The 23,386-nt window shown below is 44.3% G+C and overlaps 7 protein-coding genes across 7 annotated transcripts; 3 read left to right on the top strand and 4 right to left on the bottom strand.

The window, feature by feature from the left end:
- Positions 1 to 4,388: 4,388 nt before the first annotated feature.
- Positions 4,389 to 6,951, bottom strand: LOC131286025 (microprocessor complex subunit DGCR8). The gene is made up of 3 exons (XM_058314882.1): positions 6,233 to 6,951; positions 5,881 to 6,170; positions 4,389 to 5,815 (listed from the first exon to the last, which is right to left on the bottom strand). The coding sequence occupies exons 1-3, from the start codon at positions 6,483 to 6,485 to the stop codon at positions 4,391 to 4,393; spliced, it is 1,968 nt and encodes a 655-aa protein (XP_058170865.1). The 5' UTR covers positions 6,486 to 6,951; the 3' UTR covers positions 4,389 to 4,390.
- Positions 6,952 to 8,946: 1,995 nt separating this feature from the next.
- LOC131288080 (protein FAM32A) lies at positions 8,947 to 9,528 on the top strand. Its single transcript, XM_058317179.1, has 2 exons — positions 8,947 to 9,227; positions 9,300 to 9,528. The coding sequence occupies exons 1-2, from the start codon at positions 8,988 to 8,990 to the stop codon at positions 9,420 to 9,422; spliced, it is 363 nt and encodes a 120-aa protein (XP_058173162.1). The 5' UTR covers positions 8,947 to 8,987; the 3' UTR covers positions 9,423 to 9,528.
- Positions 9,529 to 9,733: 205 nt separating this feature from the next.
- Positions 9,734 to 10,311, bottom strand: LOC131289641 (small ribosomal subunit protein bS18m). Its single transcript, XM_058318937.1, has 2 exons — positions 10,239 to 10,311; positions 9,734 to 10,175 (listed from the first exon to the last, which is right to left on the bottom strand). The coding sequence occupies exons 1-2, from the start codon at positions 10,279 to 10,281 to the stop codon at positions 9,793 to 9,795; spliced, it is 426 nt and encodes a 141-aa protein (XP_058174920.1). The 5' UTR covers positions 10,282 to 10,311; the 3' UTR covers positions 9,734 to 9,792.
- A 972-nt stretch (positions 10,312 to 11,283) lies between these two features.
- LOC131289639 (cytochrome P450 4C1-like) lies at positions 11,284 to 14,196 on the top strand. The gene is made up of 5 exons (XM_058318936.1): positions 11,284 to 11,635; positions 11,727 to 11,982; positions 13,118 to 13,244; positions 13,323 to 13,544; positions 13,612 to 14,196. The coding sequence occupies exons 1-5, from the start codon at positions 11,284 to 11,286 to the stop codon at positions 14,194 to 14,196; spliced, it is 1,542 nt and encodes a 513-aa protein (XP_058174919.1).
- Positions 14,197 to 14,463: 267 nt separating this feature from the next.
- LOC131284906 (general odorant-binding protein 84a) lies at positions 14,464 to 15,897 on the bottom strand. Its single transcript, XM_058313764.1, has 3 exons — positions 15,622 to 15,897; positions 14,668 to 14,797; positions 14,464 to 14,558 (listed from the first exon to the last, which is right to left on the bottom strand). The coding sequence occupies exons 1-3, from the start codon at positions 15,895 to 15,897 to the stop codon at positions 14,464 to 14,466; spliced, it is 501 nt and encodes a 166-aa protein (XP_058169747.1).
- A 5,443-nt stretch (positions 15,898 to 21,340) lies between these two features.
- On the bottom strand, positions 21,341 to 21,704 carry LOC131288875 (uncharacterized). Its single transcript, XM_058318054.1, has 2 exons — positions 21,659 to 21,704; positions 21,341 to 21,585 (listed from the first exon to the last, which is right to left on the bottom strand). The coding sequence occupies exons 1-2, from the start codon at positions 21,702 to 21,704 to the stop codon at positions 21,341 to 21,343; spliced, it is 291 nt and encodes a 96-aa protein (XP_058174037.1).
- Positions 21,705 to 22,598: 894 nt separating this feature from the next.
- LOC131288874 (uncharacterized) lies at positions 22,599 to 23,035 on the top strand. Its single transcript, XM_058318053.1, has 2 exons — positions 22,599 to 22,644; positions 22,788 to 23,035. Exons 1-2 carry the CDS (start codon positions 22,599 to 22,601, stop codon positions 23,033 to 23,035), a joined length of 294 nt encoding a protein of 97 aa, XP_058174036.1.
- Positions 23,036 to 23,386: the final 351 nt, after the last annotated feature.

Here is a 23,386-nt window from a genome sequence, read left to right as displayed (position 1 = left end):
AAACTGCACCTAGTGTACGATAACATAATGTTTCAAACAACTGACGTTCATAGAAAACAAGTTAGGCACAACATATGATGCACATTCGAATGGGGGATAAGCTGGATGGAAAGGTGAATAAATGCGTCCGTTAACTATAAATAAACAATACAATCGTTGCGCAAACGACACCCAAGGACTACGGTAGGCCAGTTAAGGGACGGTGTACGGTGAAATCTTTAATCATGGAATAAATGTAGCATAGATGGTATATTCAGGTGTAATGCAACTCGCATCTCCTCATTTGGCGCTGGGAATACACATGATTTTATGAAAATAGTGCGAGTTATTCCTACGTACGAGTGTGTGTGTATGTGTGCGTTCAGACAGCAAAGCATCATTATGGAAATTCGCATACAATTGACCAAATAAGAAGATATGTCCTTTACAAAGCAACTTGAATGCCGACGCGAAATGGTTAGATATTCTTTTCACACAGATCAAAATTAACACTTAACTCTATCAATGGTAGGTGGAAACGTATGGGAAAAAAAACATGAAGATTTGAAATAAAATATAACACGACTGTTTCCTACATCGCGTGTTGTTCTTTCTCTTGATCGGCGGGAATTTCATATCAAAGTTATAAAGGAATTGATGCCGTCTGTGTATATTTCTTCTTCGAATTAAAATGCCAAATGTCAACAGCTTTCGAATACCATGCCTTCGTTGACGCGTTCACTTATTTATTGTAAATTAAACACATTATCGGTACATAAGTAAAAGATGTGCATGCCCTATCGCTTGAACATGTTTTAAAATTAATAATGGTTTTGGTTTGTACGCCTGCGGAATACATCGAAAACCTAAATTTATCCTGCGACAAAAACTTTTGTACACCCTTGCGATCGTCACATGACGAAAATGTATTGTTTTTAAGTGTACGTTACTAAACATACAGTTGCTTTCAAAGGTTAAAGTACAGTACCGATTTGCACGTTTGACTCAACTTATCTTGGTCAATTCTTCCTGTTCCCAGCAAATATTCAAGGTAGCTACGTGCGAAGGCTTTTGGTGAGTTTCATAAATGGTGTTTTTTCAGATAATGGTATGCACCACGCCGTGCTGATATAACCTGGTCACCAATCGTTCACCAGGATACTCTGTCCATGGCTACAGCACTGCATCCGATGTGTCGCAAGGTGTGGTCTACCTGGTCTATCCACCGAGCTCGATGGACTTCTTGTCGTCTTGTGCCGGGCGGATCGTAGGAGAAACTTCTTGGTTCGGTGGCGGTGAGCACCTTCTTGGCTTGGCGAGCACCGCTGTGTTTTCATGACATGCTCCAACTAACGGATCCGGTTGGCTTTAGCCCGGCTGTTTAGGATATCCGGCTCGCCATACAGCTTAGCTAACTCGTGGTTTATTCTACTCCTCCATACACCTTACTCATGCACGCTATCAAAGATAGGCAGTAGCTCGGGCCGCCCGACATCTGGGAGCGCGTTGGCGTCCTCCGTGAGCAGAGTCCAGAATTAACGCCCTTACAGAACAACCGGTCTTATCAGCGTGCGGTATATGGCACACTTTGTGCCCATAGTAGGCACGATTCCCCTGAACAATGCACCTCCGGATTTCACAGCTAAAGTTGTTATTCAAAGTCGCGATAATGCCGAGGTAGCAAAACTCTTCAAGTTCTACAAGCTCGACGCCGGTCCCTGATACATTGCTTCCCATCGTGGCCCTGTCAATGTCAGAGTCACCGATGGAATTTTAGACTTCGACATGAATTAACTCCTCGTCATCTAGTGCCGGGCGGGTCGCTGGAGAAACTTCTTGGTTCGGTGTCGGTGAGCACCTTCTTGGCTTGGCGAGCACCGCGGCGTTTCATGACATGCTCTAACTACCGGATCCTGCTGGCTTTAGCCACCGTCAGGATATCTGTGGTCAAACGTGCAAATCGACACAGTATCTTCATTTTTGGGAGTAACTGTACATGGTTGCGATGTTGAATCATAATGTATTCTGCTGAAACGCAGGAAGTTCTGATCGTGATGTCGTTATTCTTTGTACAGAAGCGAACTTATGCTTCTGGTAGATTCTCTTTACGTTTACATTCCATAATTACTCCTTTGTTTATCAAATAGTAGGAAAAGATCGAATCATAGAGGTAATAATTAAAATAGCTACAATCTTTGTGAAAATACCGCATTTGATGCTTTCATAAAGTTACAACATTGGTATTACTTGCATCTCATGAGACAGGATCGTAAGTGTAGTTCAGTGTAAATTTTTTACCGTTTTAACACGATGACATTTTTAGCATCCATTTTTGGTTGACTGGAAAAATCAACGTTAAATCTAGAGAAAATGCACAGAACGCTAGAGACTTTCTGAAAGCTACCGACTCAACTCGATTGTTGATTTGCTGTGCATATGGTATACGTTCATTTTTGTAATATCTGATCTCGTTGATTTTTTTTTATTATATTTGCAGAATTCGCTTTACTTTAACAGAAACGCAAACTTTCATTCATTTCGCATTTTTTTAGGCTGTTTCGGCTTTGGTCGTCTTGCCCAAACTTCCAAAATTAGATGTTATTCAAATCTTATGTACAAGAGAAACGTTTCATACTTGAGTGCTGCAGTTTTTAAGGGATGTGAGTCCACTGTATCGAAGTTCGACTCTATTGACGATGATGATAAGTCACACCGCCTACCTTTACATAGGTTTGAGAAGGACGAATGTATCTAAAGATATTAGCTGTACATCATGGTGCATTACTCTTCATAACATTTGCATCGAACTCCATTCGTACAACGGTCACCATCAACTGCACCAATTGGTATATCTTAGATTTCCCAATTAGCAGAGGGTGGCCACTTCAGAGGGAGAAAGATACACCGCCAGTTATCAATGGTTGATAACATGATGAAACTTGAAAGACCACTTAATGGGCCTGATCTTGTTCCTTGCATACAACGGTCACGATCAATCACCTCGAAAGGTAAATCGTGAAATGATTGAAAAACAAAAAGCACAAATAATGTTAAGCAAAATAACTTGGTGTGGATCGGAAATGCGCAGGACATTACTTTTGATAATCCATGTCCATTATCCTATCAATCGATCTCATATTTTAACCCAAAACCTCATCAAGCATTTGATGAAAACAAGCAACTTTGATGCAAAATAATAAAAATAATTCAAAGATTGAAATTAAAAAAAAAAATGGGTCAAAAGGACGGGGCCTTCGAAATCGCGGGGCCGCAAGCAGCTGCTTAGTTTGCTTAACCCTATCATCCGCCTCTGCTCTCCGAAGCGATGAGGGGTAGTTGTGCTCTGTTTGTTGTTCACACCGCCAATTACCATTGGTTGATAAATCGGTTGTGTTAATGGTTCTAGTTCTTTTCGTACAGCCATGTCAACTGATAGTCCTCATTTATGCGAACGTGTCTCAAAACTTCTTCTTCTTCTTGGTCTAACGACAGTGTTGGTCATGCCTGTCCATCAAGGGCTTACTAGACTTTTTTCTTTTTATATACGTGGATGGTAAGTCCTCTCGACAAGGGGAGAGTCCGGCCATGTAAATGATTCGAACTAGGTTTCAAAACTGATTTGATTTATGTGGCGCTACAACCGCTGAGCGGTCTTGGCCTGACGAAGCTCCATCCGAAACCGCTCACGGTTGCTCGCCACACTGGTCCAATTCCGTATGCCGGCTTTACTAGCGGCTTCGTCTACGCCATCCTTCCACCTCAATTTAGGCCTACCACGCCTCCTCTGTCCTTGGGGACAGCCTAAAAGGACTTTACGGGCTGTTTCGTCCGGTGCCATTCGCATGACATGACCAGCCCACCGGAGCCTGGCGAATCTAATTCGCTGTACGACGGTGAGGTACAGTTCGTAGAGCTCGTCATTATATCGACTCCTCCATTGTCCCTCCTCCAAAACTTTCAAAACTATGTAGACTAAAAATTGCGGAAATATGGACCTACGGAAACGTAGCACAATAACGTTCAAACCGTAGTTTTCATAAAATCACAGTAGTGTGCTTAGCTGTAAACATTACAATGCTCCACTTTATGGCCCAGTAGCGGTTAGAAAACATCATTATGTGCGTTACTATGTCAACATGTTAAAACTTTCTCAATCAAACAGGAGAAGGACTGAGTTATGTAAAACTTAAAGCATAGTTTCATTACAAAATTGGCTTGATTGAGCGGATCATGGTAAAATTTACACTAAACTACTCTTAATCCTATTTTACTATTTGCAATTAGTTTACGACAGCAGCAAAGCCCTATAAACCAGGCTAATGCGCTGATCGTGACATTCACTGGTATTGTGGAACAGTTTCAAGTACGATGAAGATAGTGCGGTTGGTGATGGATGCGAGATGGCTGTTGATTAGAGGTCTACGTTTTTCAAGTTTGTCCCGGCACCGGTCGGCAGTTCCACATCCGACGGAGGCACAAACTTTCCAATTACACGCACATTACGCTGACGCTCCTCCAGCTTGGACATTTCTCGTTTCAGCTTCTCCAGGATCGCATAGTTGGGTTGGTTAATGGCGGCTTTGCTCTGCAGCACGGTAATTTCCTGTTCTTCCTGCTTTTTCTCCTTGTACGACTTGACCGACCGGTTACCGTAGAGACGCAACAGCGAGCCCCACGTTTTAATGTGCGGATGCAGTATCTGTAGGATGGCCTGTGAGGCGCGCTGCTTGCCGTCGCGTTTGTTCTTGCACACCACCGTCGCCACGTGCTTCCCGACCGTCATGGTGAACTCGTTTTTCCGGTGCTTCATCGTGTTCACCTCGTAGTTGATGTGTACCTCGCCGAGGCCAAAGTTGCGCTGGAGGCAGGTGAGCAGAATGGCGTGTGGCGACGGTTCGGTCGTTTTGGCACAAAACTCCGCCACCCGCGGATCCTCGATCTTGATCTCATCGAACACGGACAGCTCGCGCAGATCGGCCGACTGCTGCTGGGAGCTGCCACCGTTGGTGGCACTTTTCGCATCCTTGCTGGTGATCTTGTCCTTCATGTCGGGGATCAGTATTTCCAGCGTTTCGCGGGCGGCCTCACTCTTCGCCTGCTTCTTGCTCGTCCCGTAACCGGTGCCATACTTCAGATCGTTTATCGTGACCGTTGCCGAGTAGGGTGTTGCCGCATTTTCCAGCTCCTTAAACTCGTACGTCGGCTGCTTGCGTAGCGCGTGTTGGACATACTCGTGCAGAATGCAAACGTAGCTCTTGCCGTTCGGGTTCATGATCCACTCCTTTTTGGGACGCGCGTGTGGATTGCCCTGCTCGTCCTCGATGTTCAGCATGGGAAAGGTGATCAGTTTGGTGCCATCGGGAAGCGTTGGACGCTGCAGGTTCTTGATGTGCTTGCGGTGTTTAGTGAACTTGCGCCGTGCCGACCAGGACTTGAAGCGCAACACTCGTATCGTTTTGAAGCGGAACAGCTTCTTACAGTACTCCATCACGGCGTCGGAGGAGAGCGATTGTGCTTTGAGGTTTTCCGTCACCGTTTCAATTTTGGCGCTTACCTTTAGTGGGAGCAGTTTCGCGTTCGCCTGTGCCTCAGCGGTCGTTGTGGCGCCCGCAATCATCTTGCTCAGTTGAGCGTTGTGAAGCTGGCGTTGTTCTTGGACCGGTTCCGCAGGTTCCCGGTTTTCATCACCCGTCTCGCCATTCTCGTTACCATTTTCGACGGCCGTCGCCGTTTGGGCAGCTGCAGCAGCAGCGAGTTCCTTTTTCAACTCGTCCTCTTTCTCCAGTGCCTTGCGGTAGTTAAGGCAAGGTATTGCACTAAGTGGTATTTCGTGTTTCTGGAAAGGAAAATGTACTCCTCAAATGATCTGATTCTCGAATCGAATATTCCTTCCCAACTCACCCTCACACTTCCCGGGCCAAGAAAGTAAGGTCTCGATGCGGTACAAACGCGTGACGCCTTGTGTAGGTAAAGTGGCATGCCGCTCATGTGTGTTGCCTGAACCCAACCCTCCGGAAGTACCTCGAAATGATTGCGACCCTTCTCTTCCAGCACCTGCTTGAAGCGTTCCTCGTACGGTTGCTTCTTGTTCGTGTTTTTCAGTTCCTCCGGAAGACCTTCATCGAGCATGGATTCAATGTCGTCATAATTGACGTCCGATCCTTCCGAACTTCCATCATCGGCCTCACCACCTGGAACGGGGAGAGTATGTAAGTGTACCCGGTGTATGCTGTTTTAGAATGCTAAATCTTACCGCCCGTTTCCGAATCCTCGTCCGAATTGTCTCCCTGCACCTCGTCGAGGACATCAAACTCACGAAGATTGTCACCCGGGTCTATAGCGCCCGAAGTAGCATCCATCGGAGTTTCTTCTTCGTCCGATTCGCTATCTTTCATGTTCACCGCTTCTGGAACCGTTGCTTCATCGACTTTACGTCTCTTGGCCATCGGGCACTCGGGCGGAGGGTTCATCACGCCCTCGACAAGTTCACAATCAGGAGCGGCCATTTTTTACACAACAGATAATCCCCGGACCCGTTTACGGAAACCGAATTACCCCAAACGAAAGACCCGTTGCACGTTGCACTTACGGTTTACAGGATTCGATGCAAATCGACGGTAACAATCTTCTACCAAACCACCCAATGATGAACAAAATCAATTCCTATTTGGTATGCGTCGGGTGGTATATCAAAAATGCATGGTTCAAATTGAATTGTTCACATCGGTCGGTGGTAGAAAATCTGCAAAAGTGAAGCTGGATAAGACGGCGAACACACATCAACGCACAGAACCACACGACCGCCTTCCGGTCGGTATTGATTTTAGGTGGTGTTTAGGTTTATTTTTTCTTCACACATGGCGTTTGATGACTTTTTCCAGATGCAGAAACTTGTAACCTGGCGTTCTTGAAGCAACAAATTCTATCGCAAGAACGTCAAGCCGTTTAGCTTCCTGCAATCGAGATAAACACTACCGGAAAACCACGATGTTTTAGTAAGGTTTCGGTCAGAAAATAACCACAAATATCACAGCTCGATGGATCAGCATCAAACATGCTAATGGCCGTTGTCAAGATCAATCAAAAGGCAGGTCGGGCCAAAGCTATATTTTGCTCCACCATTGTTGTGACAGTTGGTTGAAAAAGTGTTTACACAAATTTCTAGCATACTTGTGGGAGATCTCCGCCAAAATCACCGCGAAATGGGTAATTGGTAATTCTAGATAACAGTTTCAATGATCTCACGGATAGAAACTGCTCTTCTGTGTGAAGTTATGGGATATGGATCCTTTTTCTCGCCGTGACTGCCGAAATTAAGTGTGTTGGTCTGCCTTATGCGCAACCTTCCCCCAGAATATATTTCGAACACCTCAATTGTTTGTTCTGTTGATGAAACATACCAAATTTGCAGTTTGACTTCACTTTCCTGGCTGCTCGTGAGAGGTAAACAAAATTTCAACCAACTGTCAAAAATTTTCCCACGCCTGCTAGGCGATTTCGAGAAAATCGTCAGTTCCAGTTCGGCGTCGCATCAGAGCGGATGGTTAGCAGTGCACGAGGTTCCTGAAAGGGTTAGCTGAAAAGTAAGGTTATCTTAGGCACGGCCGCGTGGTGCCGCCGAGCTGGAGCTCAAGTCTTCTTCTTCTTCACTTCGTCGAGGATTTACTCCAGTACGGCTATTGAATCCAGCTTCCTGGGCCTTCGCAAGCTAACCTGGAGACATAGACCTCTTTAGGACTGGCAACTAAAGGCCATATGTCCTGATTTTCTGTGGTTTTCGATTTTCTGTAGGCGTCGCCTTTTGACTGCCACCATGCGGCCAGGAGCACTGCTAGCCAACCACGCTAGTGAGCAGTCAAAATGCGGCTGTTCACCCGCCGTAACGAAAGGAATATTTCCTTCCGTTTGTCAGATCGCACGAAACTCGTGATCCGCTTGATTACTCAAACAGCACGAGATGTGCGTCGGCTAGGATTTCTCTGACTTGAGCTCCAGCTCGGCGACACCACGCGGCCGTGCCTAAGATAACCTTACTTTTCAGCTAACCCTTTCAGGAACCTCGTGCACTGCTAACCATCCGCTCTGATGCGACGCCGAACTGGAGCTCAAGTCAGAGAAATCCTAGCCGACGCACATCTCGTGCTGTTTGAGTAATCAAGCGGATCACGAGTTTCGTGCGATCTGACAAACGGAAGGAAATATTCCTTTCGTTACGGCGGGTGAACAGCCGCATTTTGACTGCGCACTAGCGTGGTTGGCTAGCAGTGCTCCTGGCCGCATGGTGGCAGTCAAAAGGCGACGCCTACAGAAAATCGAAAACCACAGAAAATCAGGACATATGGCCTTTAGTTGCCAGTCCTTAACCTAAAGAGGTCTATGTCTCCAGGTTAGCTTGCGAAGGCCCAGGAAGCTGGATTCAATAGCCGTACTGGAGTAAATCCTCGACGAAGTGAAGAAGAAGAAGAAGAGAAAATCGTCATAAAAAATGTCCTACGTGAAACAAATATCGAGCGGTTTTGTATGGTGAGTAGACCGAAGTAGGGCGATTGCTCAAAAAACATCCTATATTTGTTTCATCCCCAAACAAAAAAGTAGGACGTTAGTTCGCGCGTAGGACGTTTTTATTGCGATATTTCAAGCTGCCTAGCGGGTATATACTTCCTGTGATAGAAAATCTATTTGATTTGAATCTTAAGGCAAACTCCTATTTGTGTATCTACAGCACATGCAGTTCTAACCTCAAAATTGGATCAAAATGTAGTCATCAGTACCAACAAGGTAAAGAGACATGAAAATCTGTGACGACCCAACCTCTAATTTTAGTAATCTTGGTTGGTACATAGAAGAACAGTTTCCCTTACTGATGTTGGCAGCTGTCATGTAATTCTGTAGTTCTTCAAGAATCGTAAACAATCAGTTAAATGCAAGTGTTTGTTTACAATCAGTGAAATATCATTGTATTTTACTATTTCGTGAACAATTTTTTCCCCACAAGCGATCAGTAAACCATGAGCAACGAATACCAACATGTAAGCAAGAGCAAGCTCAAGCTGAAAAATGAGTCAGATATCAAAATCTCGAAGAAGCGCAGCAAAAAACAGAAGAAAAAAGATATGGAAAAGCAGATCCGAGCGGTCATGCAAGAGCCACCTCGCACCAACAATGAACCACCAACACCAGCTACTACAAGCAAAGGACGTGTGCTAACGAAAGCGGAAGAGTCCTTCAAGAAAATGCAGGAGAAAATGGTATGTACCCTGTTCTCGATGGATTATTTCGCTACGTTTGGATGTTCACCTATATTTTTTATTTTCTTTCAGCAAAACAAGCGGATCGTGGAAAAAGCACAGATGACCCACAAACAACGAGTAGAACAGTTCAACCAACATCTAGACAGCCTCACGGAACATTTCGATATACCGAAAGTTTCATGGACAAAATAAGCAAAGCGACACGCCACCGTCTTGCAAATATGTATCACAAAAAGCTGGTTTATATAGCGATAGGAATTCAAGGTTGAACACTTTGATAGCTCTTGATTCAGTTGAGGGGTTTCAATGGAATCAAACGTTTGTTTGACTGTTCTTATTTTTGAAACATTAATTCATTTCAAAACGGTTTAGCTATGCATTTGCGTATCTTATCGAACTAGTACCATTTATAAGTAAGTATAATGATTATTTGTGTTTTAAAGATGCACCACAATACACCTTAATTTTATCCCTAATAAAAGAATGTTTTTTAGAATCTTCTACTGCTCATTTATTTGCATGTATGGTATACATATGCAAACCATATATTTGCAAAACAGGCTTAGAACTTATGCGGTCGAACAGCCTTTTCCGGATCGAATAACTTCGGATCGTTCAGAAAATCAACAGCTTTATGGTAAGTCGGCATAAATCCAGCATTCTGTGCCTTAATGATTTCCCGTTCCACCTGCTCGTGACGATTTTTGCATAACCCAGTAATATGCCTGCCGTACACACGACCAGTGTACGGGCTCTGGAACTGGGACAGTAGCTGGACATTTTTGTAATCCGGATTGATGTCGTGCTTACACAAAATGCATTCAACTTTCTGCTTTGCAAATGGGTTTTCCTTAAGTTCTATCGGCGTGTCACTATCCGTACGGTAGAGTCTGTAAGCTGTTGCGGCCAACGCCGGCTGAATGCGTTGAACCGTGTTTATGTAACCTAAAACAACCGAGAAATTTGTTTGTATGGTTTTGAAATATAAGAATTGTTTTGGTTAGTCACCTATTAAGGCGGTTCTACCGCTTCTCAGTATCGTAGTTATCATTTTGTACGAGAAGATATTGATGCAGAGGGTAAAATATTTATAAAACTGTGATCGCTTCCGAAATTTCACAAACAGCAAAACACATTGTTTTTATCGCTGTCAGAGCTGTCAGTGCCGCAGCACGTTTGTTTTGATTTGGGTTCAAAGTTACAGCCTTCTTACAGCATACTTTTGAATTTTCGGTTACTGTTATGAAAAGAACTTTCATACACATTTCATGATATTTCAACCCAATGCGTGATACTTTCAATGAATATTATCTGTTGGAAAAAGGTGCGGTCATTGTTATCATTGCAACGATATTACTTGCCGCAGTAAATAGGATACCATAGGAAAATATGGGTTTGCGAAAGCAATATTGATTTATTGATTCATAAGAGATTAAATTAAAGTTTATAGAACAAATGAATTTGAACATGATTATCCATGATTAAAATAACCTGCGCAATATGGTCACCTAGTTTTATTTTTATTTTGTTTTAAGTTGTTTCTTGGCTTGATTTGATTATAAAGCATGCAATTTCTTTGCCATCGGACCCATAATGTCGCTTGCCAATCCACAGATATTAGGGAAAGACATTAATTCATAAGTACCAGGTGAAAACATACGACAAACAAGAGGTCTATTCGGTCTATTAGACCCCAGACAATGGGAGGGAGAATGCAAGTCGCAAAAATAATTGCATAAATTATGCTCGCGTACGCATGTTGACTTCGCTAGGCATTACTTGTGGCCGCACGCAAGCGCTCACCACCATAATTTTCCGTTTTATTGTACACGCACCGATGGTCGGGCGAAAAATGCCACCCTGCACCAAGTGCAGGTTTTGGTGGCGGTTTGTGCGGTTGGCCAAAGGCAAACAGACACTAACCAGAAAGGGGGAAACCACGTGCTGCGGAAAACCGTTTACCATAGCGCACCAGCTAGCCCTGCTTGTGCAAACCCGGAGCCGGGTTGGCAGTTGCACTTTCGTTGGCGTTCGATTCGGTTCGTACGGAACCATGCTTCCCGGACTGTTGTTTCTCGCGGTGATCTTGTGCGGAGTGACGATCTCATGGTACTGGGCGCAGGTCCTTCGCTGGGCCGATGGAATCCCCCGTGCGGTCCCCAGCAATCGGTGGCTAGGAAATATTGCGGACTTTTTCGGCAAATCCCCCAGTGAAGTGTTTATCGTGCTTGATCGACACTTTCGACAGCACGATCGGTTGTTCACCTTCCGCTTCGGGCCACAGGTGGCCATCGGGATCACCCATCCGGAGCTGGTGCATAAAGTGCTCACCCACCCCGACTGTCAAGCCAAACCTAACGTGTACAAAGTGGTCCGGCTACCGAACGGTTTACTGGCCGCTAAATGTGAGACACGCGCTTCCAAGCTCCTGGTGAAAACCTCACCGGATTCATTTTGGAAAGTAACGAATGTTTTTACCTTCCCCTCCTCCTCCAGACGACATCTGGAAAATGCATCGCAAAACGCTCAACTCAGCGTTTAACGCACGCATCCTGGAGAGCTTTGTACCGATCTTTAACGATTGCTCCCGGCGACTGATTGGACGGCTGGATCGATACGCTCAATCCGGCGACCGGTGCAACATTCTGCAATACATATCGGCCTGCACGCTGGAGATGATTAGCCGCACTTCGTTGGGTGGAAAAGTGCTCGAGCGCGACGGTGCCCAACAGTTCATCCACAATCTGGAAATGTAAGTTGTTTTTGTCGTGCTTCAAAATCCCAAGCCTTTTCCGGGAACGCTCTGGTTGAAAAGCAGAAAGTTTTCCCATTTCATTGTACGTTCGTGCGTGAAGCTGCACTGGAAAGGATGCTTCGGCCAATTACGCGGGCTTTCGTTTTCAAAGTTGTTCAATGTTGAGTGCAGCCGTTGTGGATTATTATGTGCCAATTTGATTGGAGGCGGTTCTGCATCAGTGGCCCTGCCTAACTGCCCTGGACTATGTGGAAGGGACACTGTGAGGAAGTGGAATAAATCTATCTTTATCTTGTTGGATTCATGCAGAAAATAATAATTACAAGGTCCGTTCTGTTTTTTGCATAACATTAGAGTTAACTAATCACTCGCATACCAATCGAAACAAACTCATGATAGTATTCAATTCGTAAAAGTGATCGAGCGCTAGAAATAACTAATTATATTACATCAGCTTGAAAGTTAACATCTATATTAATTGCGCAAGTATGGAAGTTTTCATATTTTCAACAGTAAGCTCGGGTAACATCTCCCGAATAGAGCTTTGTTTGCTATCATAGTTGCTATCCTATTAATGGTCATAGAACCTTTAAATAAAAGATGGTAAAGCAGTTAAACTTTTATTAGTTTCGTTGTCTACTGTAGCATTGTCTGCTTACATGCATTATATTATATGCACGATATGTTCAATTGTATTCCGAAGCAGTCTAAATGAGGGTTTAAAAGAAAAGGACAAACGGTACCACAAGCAGTAACGTATTTAATTTTAGGTAGTAGACATGAATTTTAAAGTTTTCATGATGCTGATTAGATTAAAACATTATTCATAGCAGATGCTACACGTGCACACGTACGTTATAAACAATATGTTTATATAGGAAAATTTAATAAAACCGCTAGCACGATAAACTAATGTATGGCATGCAAAATTGAAATTGCTAGGGTGATCAAACAAATCTAGTGATGGTGAAATTCATGGAAAAACCATATTGTCTATTGGAATAGAGCAAGAAATTCGAATGAAGAAATAGGGTATTCTGATAACTGTGGGCATACTAGGAATAATAATATTAGCGTGTCGAATAACTAAGAACGGTTTCAATTACATCTTAAACTTTACATCCCACCGAAGCGCGCTGAAAACCGTTGGCGTACGAATTTTCAACATTTTGCTCCACGTTGATTTCATCTACCAGTTCACCGAACTGTACCGTAACGAGATGAAAGCAATCGCGACTTGCCAGCAGTTTACTAGAAAGGTAAGTCGGACACGCTCTAAGCCGCCGGGTAACCACTACATTGTTAGCCCTGATTTCGCTCCACTTCCGTCCCGCCAGATAATCCAGGATAAAAGGGAAGAAATTGCCCGCCTGTTTGACGAACGCACCGGCAACAATCCCGCATCAACGTCGGAACTGGCCGCTCCCGAGGAAACGCCCCACTACCGGAAGCCCCAGATTTTCATCGATCAACTGATGAAAATTCCGCTCACCGATCCCGGTGCGCGCCAGTTTTCCGACGACGAAATTTCGGACCACATCTACACGATGATGGTGGCGGTAAGTAGGGTGTAGGCCACGGTTTCCGCTGTCGCATCGCGGTGCTAATCAGCTGCTATCGTGGCAGGGCAACGAAACATCGGCAACTCAATTAGCGCACACCTGTCTGCTGCTGGCCATGCATCCCGCGGTACAGGCCAAGGCGCACGCCGAAGTGTCCGAGCTTCTGTGCACGCCCGACCAGGAGATAACGACCGACCTGATGAAGGAGCTCCGGTACGTCGAGTGTGTGCTGAAGGAGGCGATGCGTCTGATGCCGGTGGCACCGATCGTCGGGCGTCAGAACCTGGCCGAGCTGGCACTCGATGGGCATCGCATTCCCCGTGGCAGCATCATGCTGTTCAACTTTTACGCCCTCCACCGGCGGAAGGATGTCTGGGGCCCGACGGCGGACGAGTTCGATCCGGGTCGGTTTCTGGACGAAGACGCCGGCCGGATGCGGCATCCTTACGCGCACCTTCCGTTCAGTGGGGGCCCGAGAGGGTGCATCGGGTACCGGTACGCCATGATGAGCCTTAAGACGCTGCTGGCGCTGATCCTGAAGAGCTACGAGCTGACGACGAGCGTTCGCTACGAGGACATTCGCTACGAGTACCAGATTTCATTAAATCTCGCATTTCCTCACGCGGTCCAACTTCGACGACGAAGCTGAAAAGTTGTTTTTCATACAAATAAAATTTAATCTTTCTTCCGTCACGCGACAAATTCCCTAACACCATCACAAGAAAGTTTACGCCTTCTTTCATGCATCTACAGATTCAGTGCGTTTCGGTGTTGCACGATCCGCTCCGTTGGGTTTATTTACAGATAGATACTTTCATTAGACACCAGGGTCAGCGTGGGCCGGTTGGGCGGGAAAAAACTCCTTCCCCCATCTGGGCTGCGACGGAAATGAAGCGTTTTCAAACCGGAGTAGGCGCTACTTCCGCTTGTTGTCCTTGCTCTTGCCGTCCACCAGGGCCCTGGTCATCACACAGCGGGTCAAATAGTACGCCTTATCGCACGGGGAGCCAGCTAAAAATGGACCCGAAAAACAAAACCAGTAGTGAAACACCATACGTAGTGTTTGCTTTCCTGGTTTTCCCATCCTCGTTCAGAATGGGTGGGTGAAAATTGTACTCACTCATCTCCTCCAAACATTCATCGATGGTTTCCCCGGAACTGGCCCATTTCAGCTTCATTGCCGTCTCCTTGTTGACCTTCTCGTCCTCGGTCAGAATGCCGAGCGTCTGAAGATAGCACCGCATGAAGCACTGAAGAATCGAGGAAGAGGAGGTGTGGGTAAGTTTTAGGAAAAAATCAGATTTTGGCAAACTTTCTAGTGTAAAGGTTCAAGCAACTTGAAAGTGGATGATGAATTTGTTTTAAGAAACCCATACCGTAAACAAGTTCATTCAGAACACTAATTAGTTTAAGGAATGGCATTCTGAATTTATTTTTCAGAATACTTTTTAAAAGGGATTATTATACAGGTATAATTCATTTTTAAAAGGGGTCCAATGGTATAATAAAGCATGATTCACGGTTTTAATAAAGCATCAACGGAATAATAAGAAAGCTACATTGTTTCTTTGGAATGAGAAGATCTGTCAAAACAAAAAAAAAATTTAAATAGTCTATTGCACAACTTTTGAACTAATATATCCTTCTTGGAATTGGGCGTTTGGAATTTGCATCATCGTAAAAGTAATCTCTATTGTCAATAAATCAATACGGCCAATAATCTTTTGTCATTACTGACTGGAGTAAGTTTTTAAAAATATTTGCTAGACTTGTTATTAAATACAAAGTTGATGTAATTTGTGGAACACTTCTGAACTTGTTTGTTTGTCTAAACAAAGTGAATCTAAAGCAAAACTACTCATGGGAAAATATAGGCATTAATCAATTTCCAAGATGTTAGAATCGTGTTTTGCCGCCCACTGGAATTGAATTTTCCAGAATGAAAAATCGATCATCCATCGTAATTTAAATGTGTCGATGCTGAAATAGAACTCAGCGGGAAGCGGATTTCGTGTGCAGATTTTCTCGGAGGACGCCTTCAAACCATGAAAATTCCCGTCCTCGTCCGACTCACCAGCGGTATGCGGTCGGTTTCGTCCGGGAAGCTTCCGGTTTCGTTGAGCTCGCTCAGGTAGTCCGGCTGTATGACGAAGCTTCGGTTACACTCGGCCACCGCGTCCTGCATGGAAATGTCGGGCATCTTTTTGGCGGTGGCCGGATCCGCCAGCAGGGCGCCCCGCTGCTCGGCGCTGTCGTTGTTCATCATGCTGCAGGCCACCGTACCGGCCGGGAGAGCGATTGCCAGCAGCAGGAGGGCACATATGGGCGCACCGGCACGACGTTGGTTCATTGTTGCTGTTGTTTCTTTCGGTCGGGGAGCTTCCTTTCGGTCGCTTGGCAAAGCAGGAAGGCTGTTCTCCGAACGCTACCGTGAAACATGGGCACGACGGACAGACATAATGTTTTTGAACATATTTATACGCAGCATGGTTTTGCGAGCGGACCCGCCCGGACGTTGCATCGAAGGAAACCGAACACTGGGAACATGTGTTTCACTACATGCAGGCATGCGGCACTCGTCCGTTATGTAGTAGATGTTTCTTATTTGCAATGAGTTGAAAAAAAGAAACCCAACAGAAACTGCCCCGGGTTGTGTAAATTGTTCTCACCCAAGTGAGAACGGTTCGTCGACGAATTTCCCTACGGCGGAAGCCAAAGGGGCATTCGACACGCTGGTGTGAGGTTGCTTAATCTTTCGCATCCCACGTGAGGGTTTTGCAATTAGCAAAGCAAACAAAGTCCCACTCAGATGTGGTTTACATAATGCGATTAGTCCCCATTGCGGGCGGCGAAATTTTGGCCACTCGGGAGATCTTTCAAATCGGTGGGTGGTGGAGTTTTCACTCGCAACCTTTTTGACCTCTTTAGTTATTTCCCGCTGTGTGCACACATTCAAAAACGTGATGATGGAACCAACGGCTTGGAAATGTCGTCACAAATAATAACATGGGAGTATCCTTACAGGATGGATCGTTTTTATGTGGTATTCCTTTCCTGTTGGTTTTCCCTAGTAATGAGCTTTCCGCTGATTATGCTAATTCAATCCGATGTGCTGCTTAAATTCATTTTAAGTAAAAAGCACGTAATATACCAAACAACAAACCCTTCAATACACCCACGAACTCGAAATGTTTTCAACAGCTCGTGAAGTGTATCGTGATGTATATCGTGATGTAAAAAAACGGAATCGAACACTCGATCGATCTCTTGAATGGCGCACACGTGGCGCCATGAACCGTTAGCGTGCACCTGAAGTTTTCAATTTCACCCACTCCAATTTCGATGCAATTTGCACCTTACACCAACATCCGCCACAGTTCCATGAGTCAGTTTTCCGTTTACCACCAGGATCCCGGTTTCCCGGCACAATTGGAACTCAGCTGGGCGGGAAAAGCAAACATCGATCGTTGTGCGCTCGTGGCTTTAACTACGGAGCGAGATCAAAGGTGTCGGAAAATTAAAATTTTCCTATCGATTTGTGCCATCGCTTGAGTGAGCCGGGTTTACGTTCGATGGAATTGCTTTCATTCGAAGCATTTTCAATTGAATATCTGTCGCCTAGCTGTTGTTGGTATTGGCATTCTAAAGGAGAGCAATTTGATGCATGTTAAATTTAAGAGCATGCCAAACATTTTCAAATGGGAAGGAACAGTGAAGAATAAAGCAAATATTGACTCTTGATGTTTGTTATTTTAAAATCAAGCAAGAAAAAAAATTTATATTGACTGTAAGAATCAAGCATAATCTTGCTCTAATAATTGCTTCCATTCAAGCACAACAAGGCTCCGCTTAAAAAGTTCATAATAATAATTTCGCCAACTTAATCCACCTCCCACTGCTGGTCCACTAGCCGAACTGGAAGGAGAATATTTCCGCCCTTGTTATTTTGTTAAAAATATGATAAAAGGAAACGATATCAATTTCACGGGATACGGTCCCGGAGCGTTGCTCAACTTGGCCGTCTCGGGTTTCGGGTCCCTGAATAAATGTGGCGTACATGATTCATGCGGTAATTCCGGCATGCTGTGGGTTGCCATTTTCGCGGGCCACGAAATATCCGACATTCTACGCCGGCGGAAGCCGGGCGGGCAAATCTTGCATTCTGGAGTGGGTGGAGATGGTTACCAACGCCCGCGGCATCTCATAAGCGTTCCGTTCGGCGCTTACGGTCTGTTTGTCGGCAGCAGTGAAGCAAACACAGGCGAAAGTTTGCTATTTGCTTTGCCTACACAAGGGAGAACTTTCCAATAACGATCCCTTTCTGGGAGCGGTCGGGAAGATATTTGTCTTGAGATGGTTTGAAGTAACAAACGGTCTTGTGTGATTCTGGTGGATATCCTCGTTGAGACGGTTTCGGTTGAGCTGGTGCTGTGCTTCTTGCTTCGCTGAGGAGGTTTGTTATAATGAATCAATTTTAGAGCAACACAGATATTACTGCAGACAAAGCAAATACTGTTAAATATTCTTTGGAAAGCACATTTCTACTGTACTTTCATCATGCTGTTGGCAAAGAGTATAGAAAGAAAAACAAGTTTACGACTGAATACTGAGAAATGGCAACGTAAACATGCTCAAATGGTTCACATTTCTCATGAGCATGGAAAAATTACATGCCAAATCACTTTCGACATGCAACCAAACAACCCAGCACCTCCATCCAACCGATAGGCTTCCATGTAATTCCGGAGTCCCGTTGTAGCTGGGCGAAAATTTACATGAAAACGTTTCCCATTCGTAGAAATTCGATCCTTTCCGATTTGCGCGGCTAATCCGGTAATGTGTTCTAAGGATTATTTATGCCTTTGCCGAATCGATAACACTTCCGAAAACAAGCAGCACCGAGCAAATGGAGGCGAACGAGTCGTCCTGTGTGTGTGTCTGTATGTGTGTTGTTTTTATTCCAAGGAAAATCGGGCACGGGAAGGGCAGCACAATTTTCCAAGCAGGCGCGCCAAAGAAGTCACTACATGAGTAAGCACATGTAAATCACACTGAATCAGCAATCAATTATGGAGGCTTTCCGAGTGAATACCATCGGCAACGGGTTTTCCCAACGATTGAAGAGGCGGATGGAAAAGGCGTTCCGTTTACGTCTGTATAGGAAAGCCCGAACGTATCTAAGGCAAGGGTTTCACAGGAGATGCTCACGATGGAACTCGATGTGAAAGTGCTACACCGCCCTGGCGTGCCCTGACGGGCTTCGGCACATTGAAAGCCAATCTTCTTTAGAAACGGACCGACAAAAAAAATATTACCAGACTGTGGAAACACGAAGGATAAATTGGAAAGGATGGTGACAGCGGATGGGAGGCCGTCGTTTGTTGCCATAAGTTTCACTCAATGTTCATATAGCGGAGCTGCAATTTCCTAACCTAAACGATGACATATGAGCCAAAGTCGGAGAAGATTGGAGCAGTTTTTTGACGGTACGCTGGAAAATGGTAGGTCTTTTACATTTAGCTGTACGGTTTCATTCGAAAAGTAGATATGCTGCGTTGCTCCATATATTCTCTAAATACCACGTTTCTTAGTTTCCTGTTTTAGTGCTCCAATACAAATTAAAGGAGATTGTTATTGGCGAGTGACAAGGATGGCGAGAAAGCTCTTAAAAAAAACAGCACTTCAAAAAGTCTCCGTAGAAACATATGTTGAACGACAAAAAGAGGAACAAATAACGTACTTTGGAGCTTACAAATACCGCAGTTAACACGAAGAAATTGTTCCAGCATAAATCAATTAGTATTCCAATATATTACCTATGCACAATTCAACAGTAAGGAAAACTGAGAACAAAACTAACGATTCTGCAAATAAAGACCACACTGCTAGAACACTGAAACTATCAACTGTAACTCTCAACTCGGCCGGATGGTGGATTTTATACTCACCGTAGACAACGACAACGTTGGTATGTGACATGTAGGTTGACATGCCGTGATGGACAATTTTAGCGAATTATCAATTGACTCTTCCTCGTACTAAGTGCATATTGCTGCCCTATACAGTATAGTGCACTGTGGCTATGGTTGTTACAATTTTAGTCCCATTGTTGGAGCAATTTGAATGATTTAGTAATCTGAAAATTTACTGAAAACTGCTCCAAAATCGATTTCCCGACTGAGGAGTGCTGATGCCACGTGGGAGTAGACACGATAACGCTCAACTACACAGATTATACCGAATGTAACGATAAGCTGTCGTTGACTATATCATCGCAACGATTTAATGGAAATACATTTGATAGCCTGGTTTGGCTGTTACGACGTAAGTACCAGGAATTTAAGCAATGCTTTACAGAGATGTGGTGGATTGAAAGAAATTAATGATTTAATAGAGGAGTATCTCTATTTTTTGCCATTTTCGCTACTGGATATGGGTGAAATTGGAAAACTGTTAGAGATGAAGGGTGGTGTGGCATATAGCTGTATGATTGAGTAATTCGTAGGAACTACGCTAAACTATTTTATTAATCGGTAGTCATCGGCAGTGGCATATCAATTAAGGATAGGCCGCAGGATACGCATTTTCTTTGAAATAATGTTCTACGTTATGAAAATTTATTCCAATACACGTACATAAATTCTTTGTTACATAAAAGCTGTTACCCAGTGCTACTAATGCAGAAGAGTGTTTTTCAAAACAATGACGATTCGTTCGACAAACTAACCAACGCCGCCGTATCCTACAAAAGAAACACAGTTCAAATTCGCTCAAGGGATTACGGAACATAGTTAGTTTCTCTTAGCATGCCGAGTATATGTACCGTATCACATACTACAAGAGGAAACAGAGTCGTAGAATCGCACATACTTTAAGTAAGAAACACTCTCTTTAATGATTTCATATTCCTGGAAGACATGCTTTGAACAGATACTAGAATAAAAAGTACTTGAAAAAATACATCTAGGGAAATCACTTCCAAGAATATGTGCGTTGGAAAAATATACAAGTAGCAAACATGCCAGCTAAAGGTATGTTCGTGAAAGAACGATGACTAAAAGGGTTAGTGGGAAATGTGGCCGTGAAAAACACAATCCCGATCCATTAGAAACCGAAATATAGAATATTTGTATTGCGTGTTTCAAAAGAATTTAAAAATTGAAAATTTAGCTGGAAAGTATTTGAAAGTATGTAAAATTATATACAATACAATAATACAATGCAATTTAGCTCCAAAGCTTCTGTAAATACATTTGAATATTTTCTGAACGGTTTAAAAATTACTGTCCTCAAAGCTTCACAAAACACAGGTCACAGACGTACTGAAAAATGTTCTATTACTTTTGGTCAGTTCAACATTTTCTTCTCATAGTAAGAGAGTGTCATTTTAGTTTGATGAAGATTTGTGACACCAGGGTGGATCTAGCAACAATGGAAATGGAATCCATCGAGAAATTTGGTGATGGGAATGCAGATACTACTGGGTGGTCCGCGACAGCCGAGCGGTAGCGCCGGTTAGAAAATCGGCCCATGAGCGCCGGGGTTCACCACCTCGACGGCGTGGGTTCGAATCCCAACCGAGACCGGACCCTCCCCTGTACGAGAAGACTGACTATAAACGTACAACAGGGAAACAAGTCTCGTAAGCCCTTAACGGGCAGGCATGACCGAGAGGTCATTACGCCAAGAAGAAGAAGAAGAAGAAATGCAGATACTTTGAACAGAATCGTTTTATTTAGTAATCAGCATACGTGGGTAACTAGATTGGAATCGTATTCACATTCGAACGACTTCTAATTCCTGTTGTTCAGTCGGTTGATGCGATTGGTCAACCGATTCGGCACTCCGCCAATGTTCGAGGGTACGGTAGCGTTCTCGGCACCTCCAACTCCACCGGCCGGGTTCGAGGGGACGGTCGTGTTCAGGTTGTTCGTCAGATCACCGGGATTGGTCTGATTACCGCCCACCGGGACCTCTCCCATGCCCGGAGTCGTCATACCGCCTGGCAGCTGGTCCAGCTGAGGGGCAGCATTGATGGCTACGGGGAAAACACAAATCAGTTAATATGGCATTCAGGTGTAAACAACATTCTTCCTGTTCAAAACACTTACCAACGATGGTCAGGAAGACAGCGAGGGCAACAACTTTAAACGCCATTGTTAAAATTCGGTTGACTTTCTCCGTGCGATTCGTGCTGGAACTCTGTATGATTAATGCTTGCCTCGATCGGGGTTGCTTCACGTTTTTATAGTGCTCAAGTGTAACACCCGATGGGTGTAGGACAATTAGCAAACGATATCTTTTACAAGTTGGTGTACTTTTCCATGATGATGATAAGACGCTGAAGTAGTTCGGAAGGTGGATGGTAAATTACATTTTTATCGTTAGTTGCATACATAAGAATGATGGTTGGGTATGTTTAAGAAATGTTTGAGTTTTAGGTTATTTTGTATCTTTTTTTTTTTAAACATAGTTTAATGTCAAGTTTATTACGAAAATCAACACATTGTAAATTTGAAAGCTATATGCAAAACTCATGGGTGATTTTTTTTGCAAAAAATGAGTAAAATAAATTAATCCTCTGTTCATAGATGATATAAACTACAGTTTTTGTTCTTTCTTTTCTTACATTCTTTTTAAACACAGTTGCTATATACTTTCACACTGTTAACTTCCAGTCAGTTCGACGATGTTTTAGATTAATCAATTTTCAACCATTTTAATAAAGGTACATAAAATTTAATGGATTGTAATCGAGGCTAATGTGCATACGAACACGTTTAATCAAGAGCATTTAATAACGCATTCCCATACAGTGTTCGTCTGCCAGGTGCTTGTAAGACGCTTGGTTCATAATTAATATTCTTACGTGCGATAGCAGTATGAGGTTTCTTATCCGATTGGTTCCCCGGTGAAAAAAGCTCCCAACAAGTGGCAAGTTGAAACAGAGTATAAATGGCTTCCCCCAGCCGGTACGACGGCATCAGACGCAACTTGTGTGTGCTTCAGACCGACAAACAAACCAAACCACGTAATCCCCTTCCAATAGAAATGGCTTTCAAAGTAGCTGCCTTTGCGATCCTGCTGGTCGTTGTCGGTAAGTGCCAACACCGTCAGTGTCCGGAGCACTTTTAGTGCCGTGCGCGGTGCGTTCGGCAGTCAGGAATATCGGGCCAATTGGACGGTGATGGCAGGAAGGTTAAGTTAATGCTAATTGCTAACGATTTTCTCCCTCCTTAGCCATCAATGCTGCCCCTCAGCTGGACCAGCTGCCAGGCGGTATGACGACTCCGGGCATGGGAGAGGTCCCGGTGGGTGGTAATCAGACCAATCCCGGTGATCTGACGAACAACCTGAACACGACCGTCCCCTCGAACCCGGCCGGTGGAGTTGGAGGTGCCGAGAACGCTACCGTACCCTCGAACATTGGCGGAGTCCCGAATCGGTTGACCAATCGCATCAACCGACTGAACAACAGGCACCAGTAGGAGCAACCGACGCGAGACCTCACGAGCTTACCGAACCTAACGATGGATTACGTAATTCTGGGTGATAGGAGATGAATAAATGTTTGGCAAACCATGTGTTCCCGATGTATGTGTGTGATTTATCCGAATTCCAGCCCACGTTCCTGTTGTTCAGTTGTACCATAGTTATCGTTTATTGATATTCATAATTTAACTTTACATTAACACAATTTGAGCGGGACGGGTGCGGGTTTGAAAGTGGGTCGCAGAAATAGCGAGCCGCTACGTATGCCGATGTCTTATCGCACTTCCGAAATAAGTACCTTTCTCTGTTTTCGAACGGTCCCTGAAGTAAATAGATCGATCCGTTAT

Source organism: Anopheles ziemanni, chromosome 3 (assembly GCF_943734765.1).
Source record: "Anopheles ziemanni chromosome 3, idAnoZiCoDA_A2_x.2, whole genome shotgun sequence".
Classification (NCBI taxonomy): domain Eukaryota; kingdom Metazoa; phylum Arthropoda; class Insecta; order Diptera; family Culicidae; genus Anopheles; species Anopheles ziemanni.
Note: the sequence above shows the minus strand (reverse complement) of the source record. Positions and strands in the feature narration are given on the sequence as shown.

Bases quoted from the DNA above. Each gene is read 5' to 3' on its own strand.
- LOC131286025 (XM_058314882.1), bottom strand. From the start codon at position 6,485: ATGGCCGCTCCTGATTGTGAACTTGTCGAGGGCGTGATGAACCCTCCG. The intron at 6,171-6,232 runs GTAAGATTTAGC...TCCCCGTTCCAG, and splicing joins CGAGGATTCGGAAACGGGCG to GTGGTGAGGCCGATGATGGA. The intron at 5,816-5,880 runs GTGAGTTGGGAA...TTTCCTTTCCAG, and splicing joins TTGGCCCGGGAAGTGTGAGG to AAACACGAAATACCACTTAG.
- LOC131289639 (XM_058318936.1), top strand. From the start codon at position 11,284: ATGCTTCCCGGACTGTTGTTTCTCGCGGTGATCTTGTGCGGAGTGACG. The intron at 11,983-13,117 runs GTAAGTTGTTTT...ATCCCACCGAAG, and splicing joins TTCATCCACAATCTGGAAAT to CGCGCTGAAAACCGTTGGCG. The intron at 13,245-13,322 runs GTAAGTCGGACA...CCGTCCCGCCAG, and splicing joins GCCAGCAGTTTACTAGAAAG to ATAATCCAGGATAAAAGGGA.
- LOC131288874 (XM_058318053.1), top strand. From the start codon at position 22,599: ATGGCTTTCAAAGTAGCTGCCTTTGCGATCCTGCTGGTCGTTGTCG. The intron at 22,645-22,787 runs GTAAGTGCCAAC...CTCCCTCCTTAG, and splicing joins GATCCTGCTGGTCGTTGTCG to CCATCAATGCTGCCCCTCAG.
- LOC131288080 (XM_058317179.1), top strand. From the start codon at position 8,988: ATGAGCAACGAATACCAACATGTAAGCAAGAGCAAGCTCAAGCTGAAA. The intron at 9,228-9,299 runs GTATGTACCCTG...ATTTTCTTTCAG, and splicing joins AGAAAATGCAGGAGAAAATG to CAAAACAAGCGGATCGTGGA.
- LOC131288875 (XM_058318054.1), bottom strand. From the start codon at position 21,704: ATGGCGTTTAAAGTTGTTGCCCTCGCTGTCTTCCTGACCATCGTTG. The intron at 21,586-21,658 runs GTAAGTGTTTTG...TTTTCCCCGTAG, and splicing joins TGTCTTCCTGACCATCGTTG to CCATCAATGCTGCCCCTCAG.
- LOC131289641 (XM_058318937.1), bottom strand. From the start codon at position 10,281: ATGATAACTACGATACTGAGAAGCGGTAGAACCGCCTTAATAG. The intron at 10,176-10,238 runs GTGACTAACCAA...CGGTTGTTTTAG, and splicing joins CGGTAGAACCGCCTTAATAG to GTTACATAAACACGGTTCAA.
- LOC131284906 (XM_058313764.1), bottom strand. From the start codon at position 15,897: ATGAACCAACGTCGTGCCGGTGCGCCCATATGTGCCCTCCTGCTGCTG. The intron at 14,798-15,621 runs GTGAGTCGGACG...TCGATTCTTCAG, and splicing joins AAACCGACCGCATACCGCTG to TGCTTCATGCGGTGCTATCT. The intron at 14,559-14,667 runs GTGAGTACAATT...GTCCATTTTTAG, and splicing joins TGAATGTTTGGAGGAGATGA to CTGGCTCCCCGTGCGATAAG.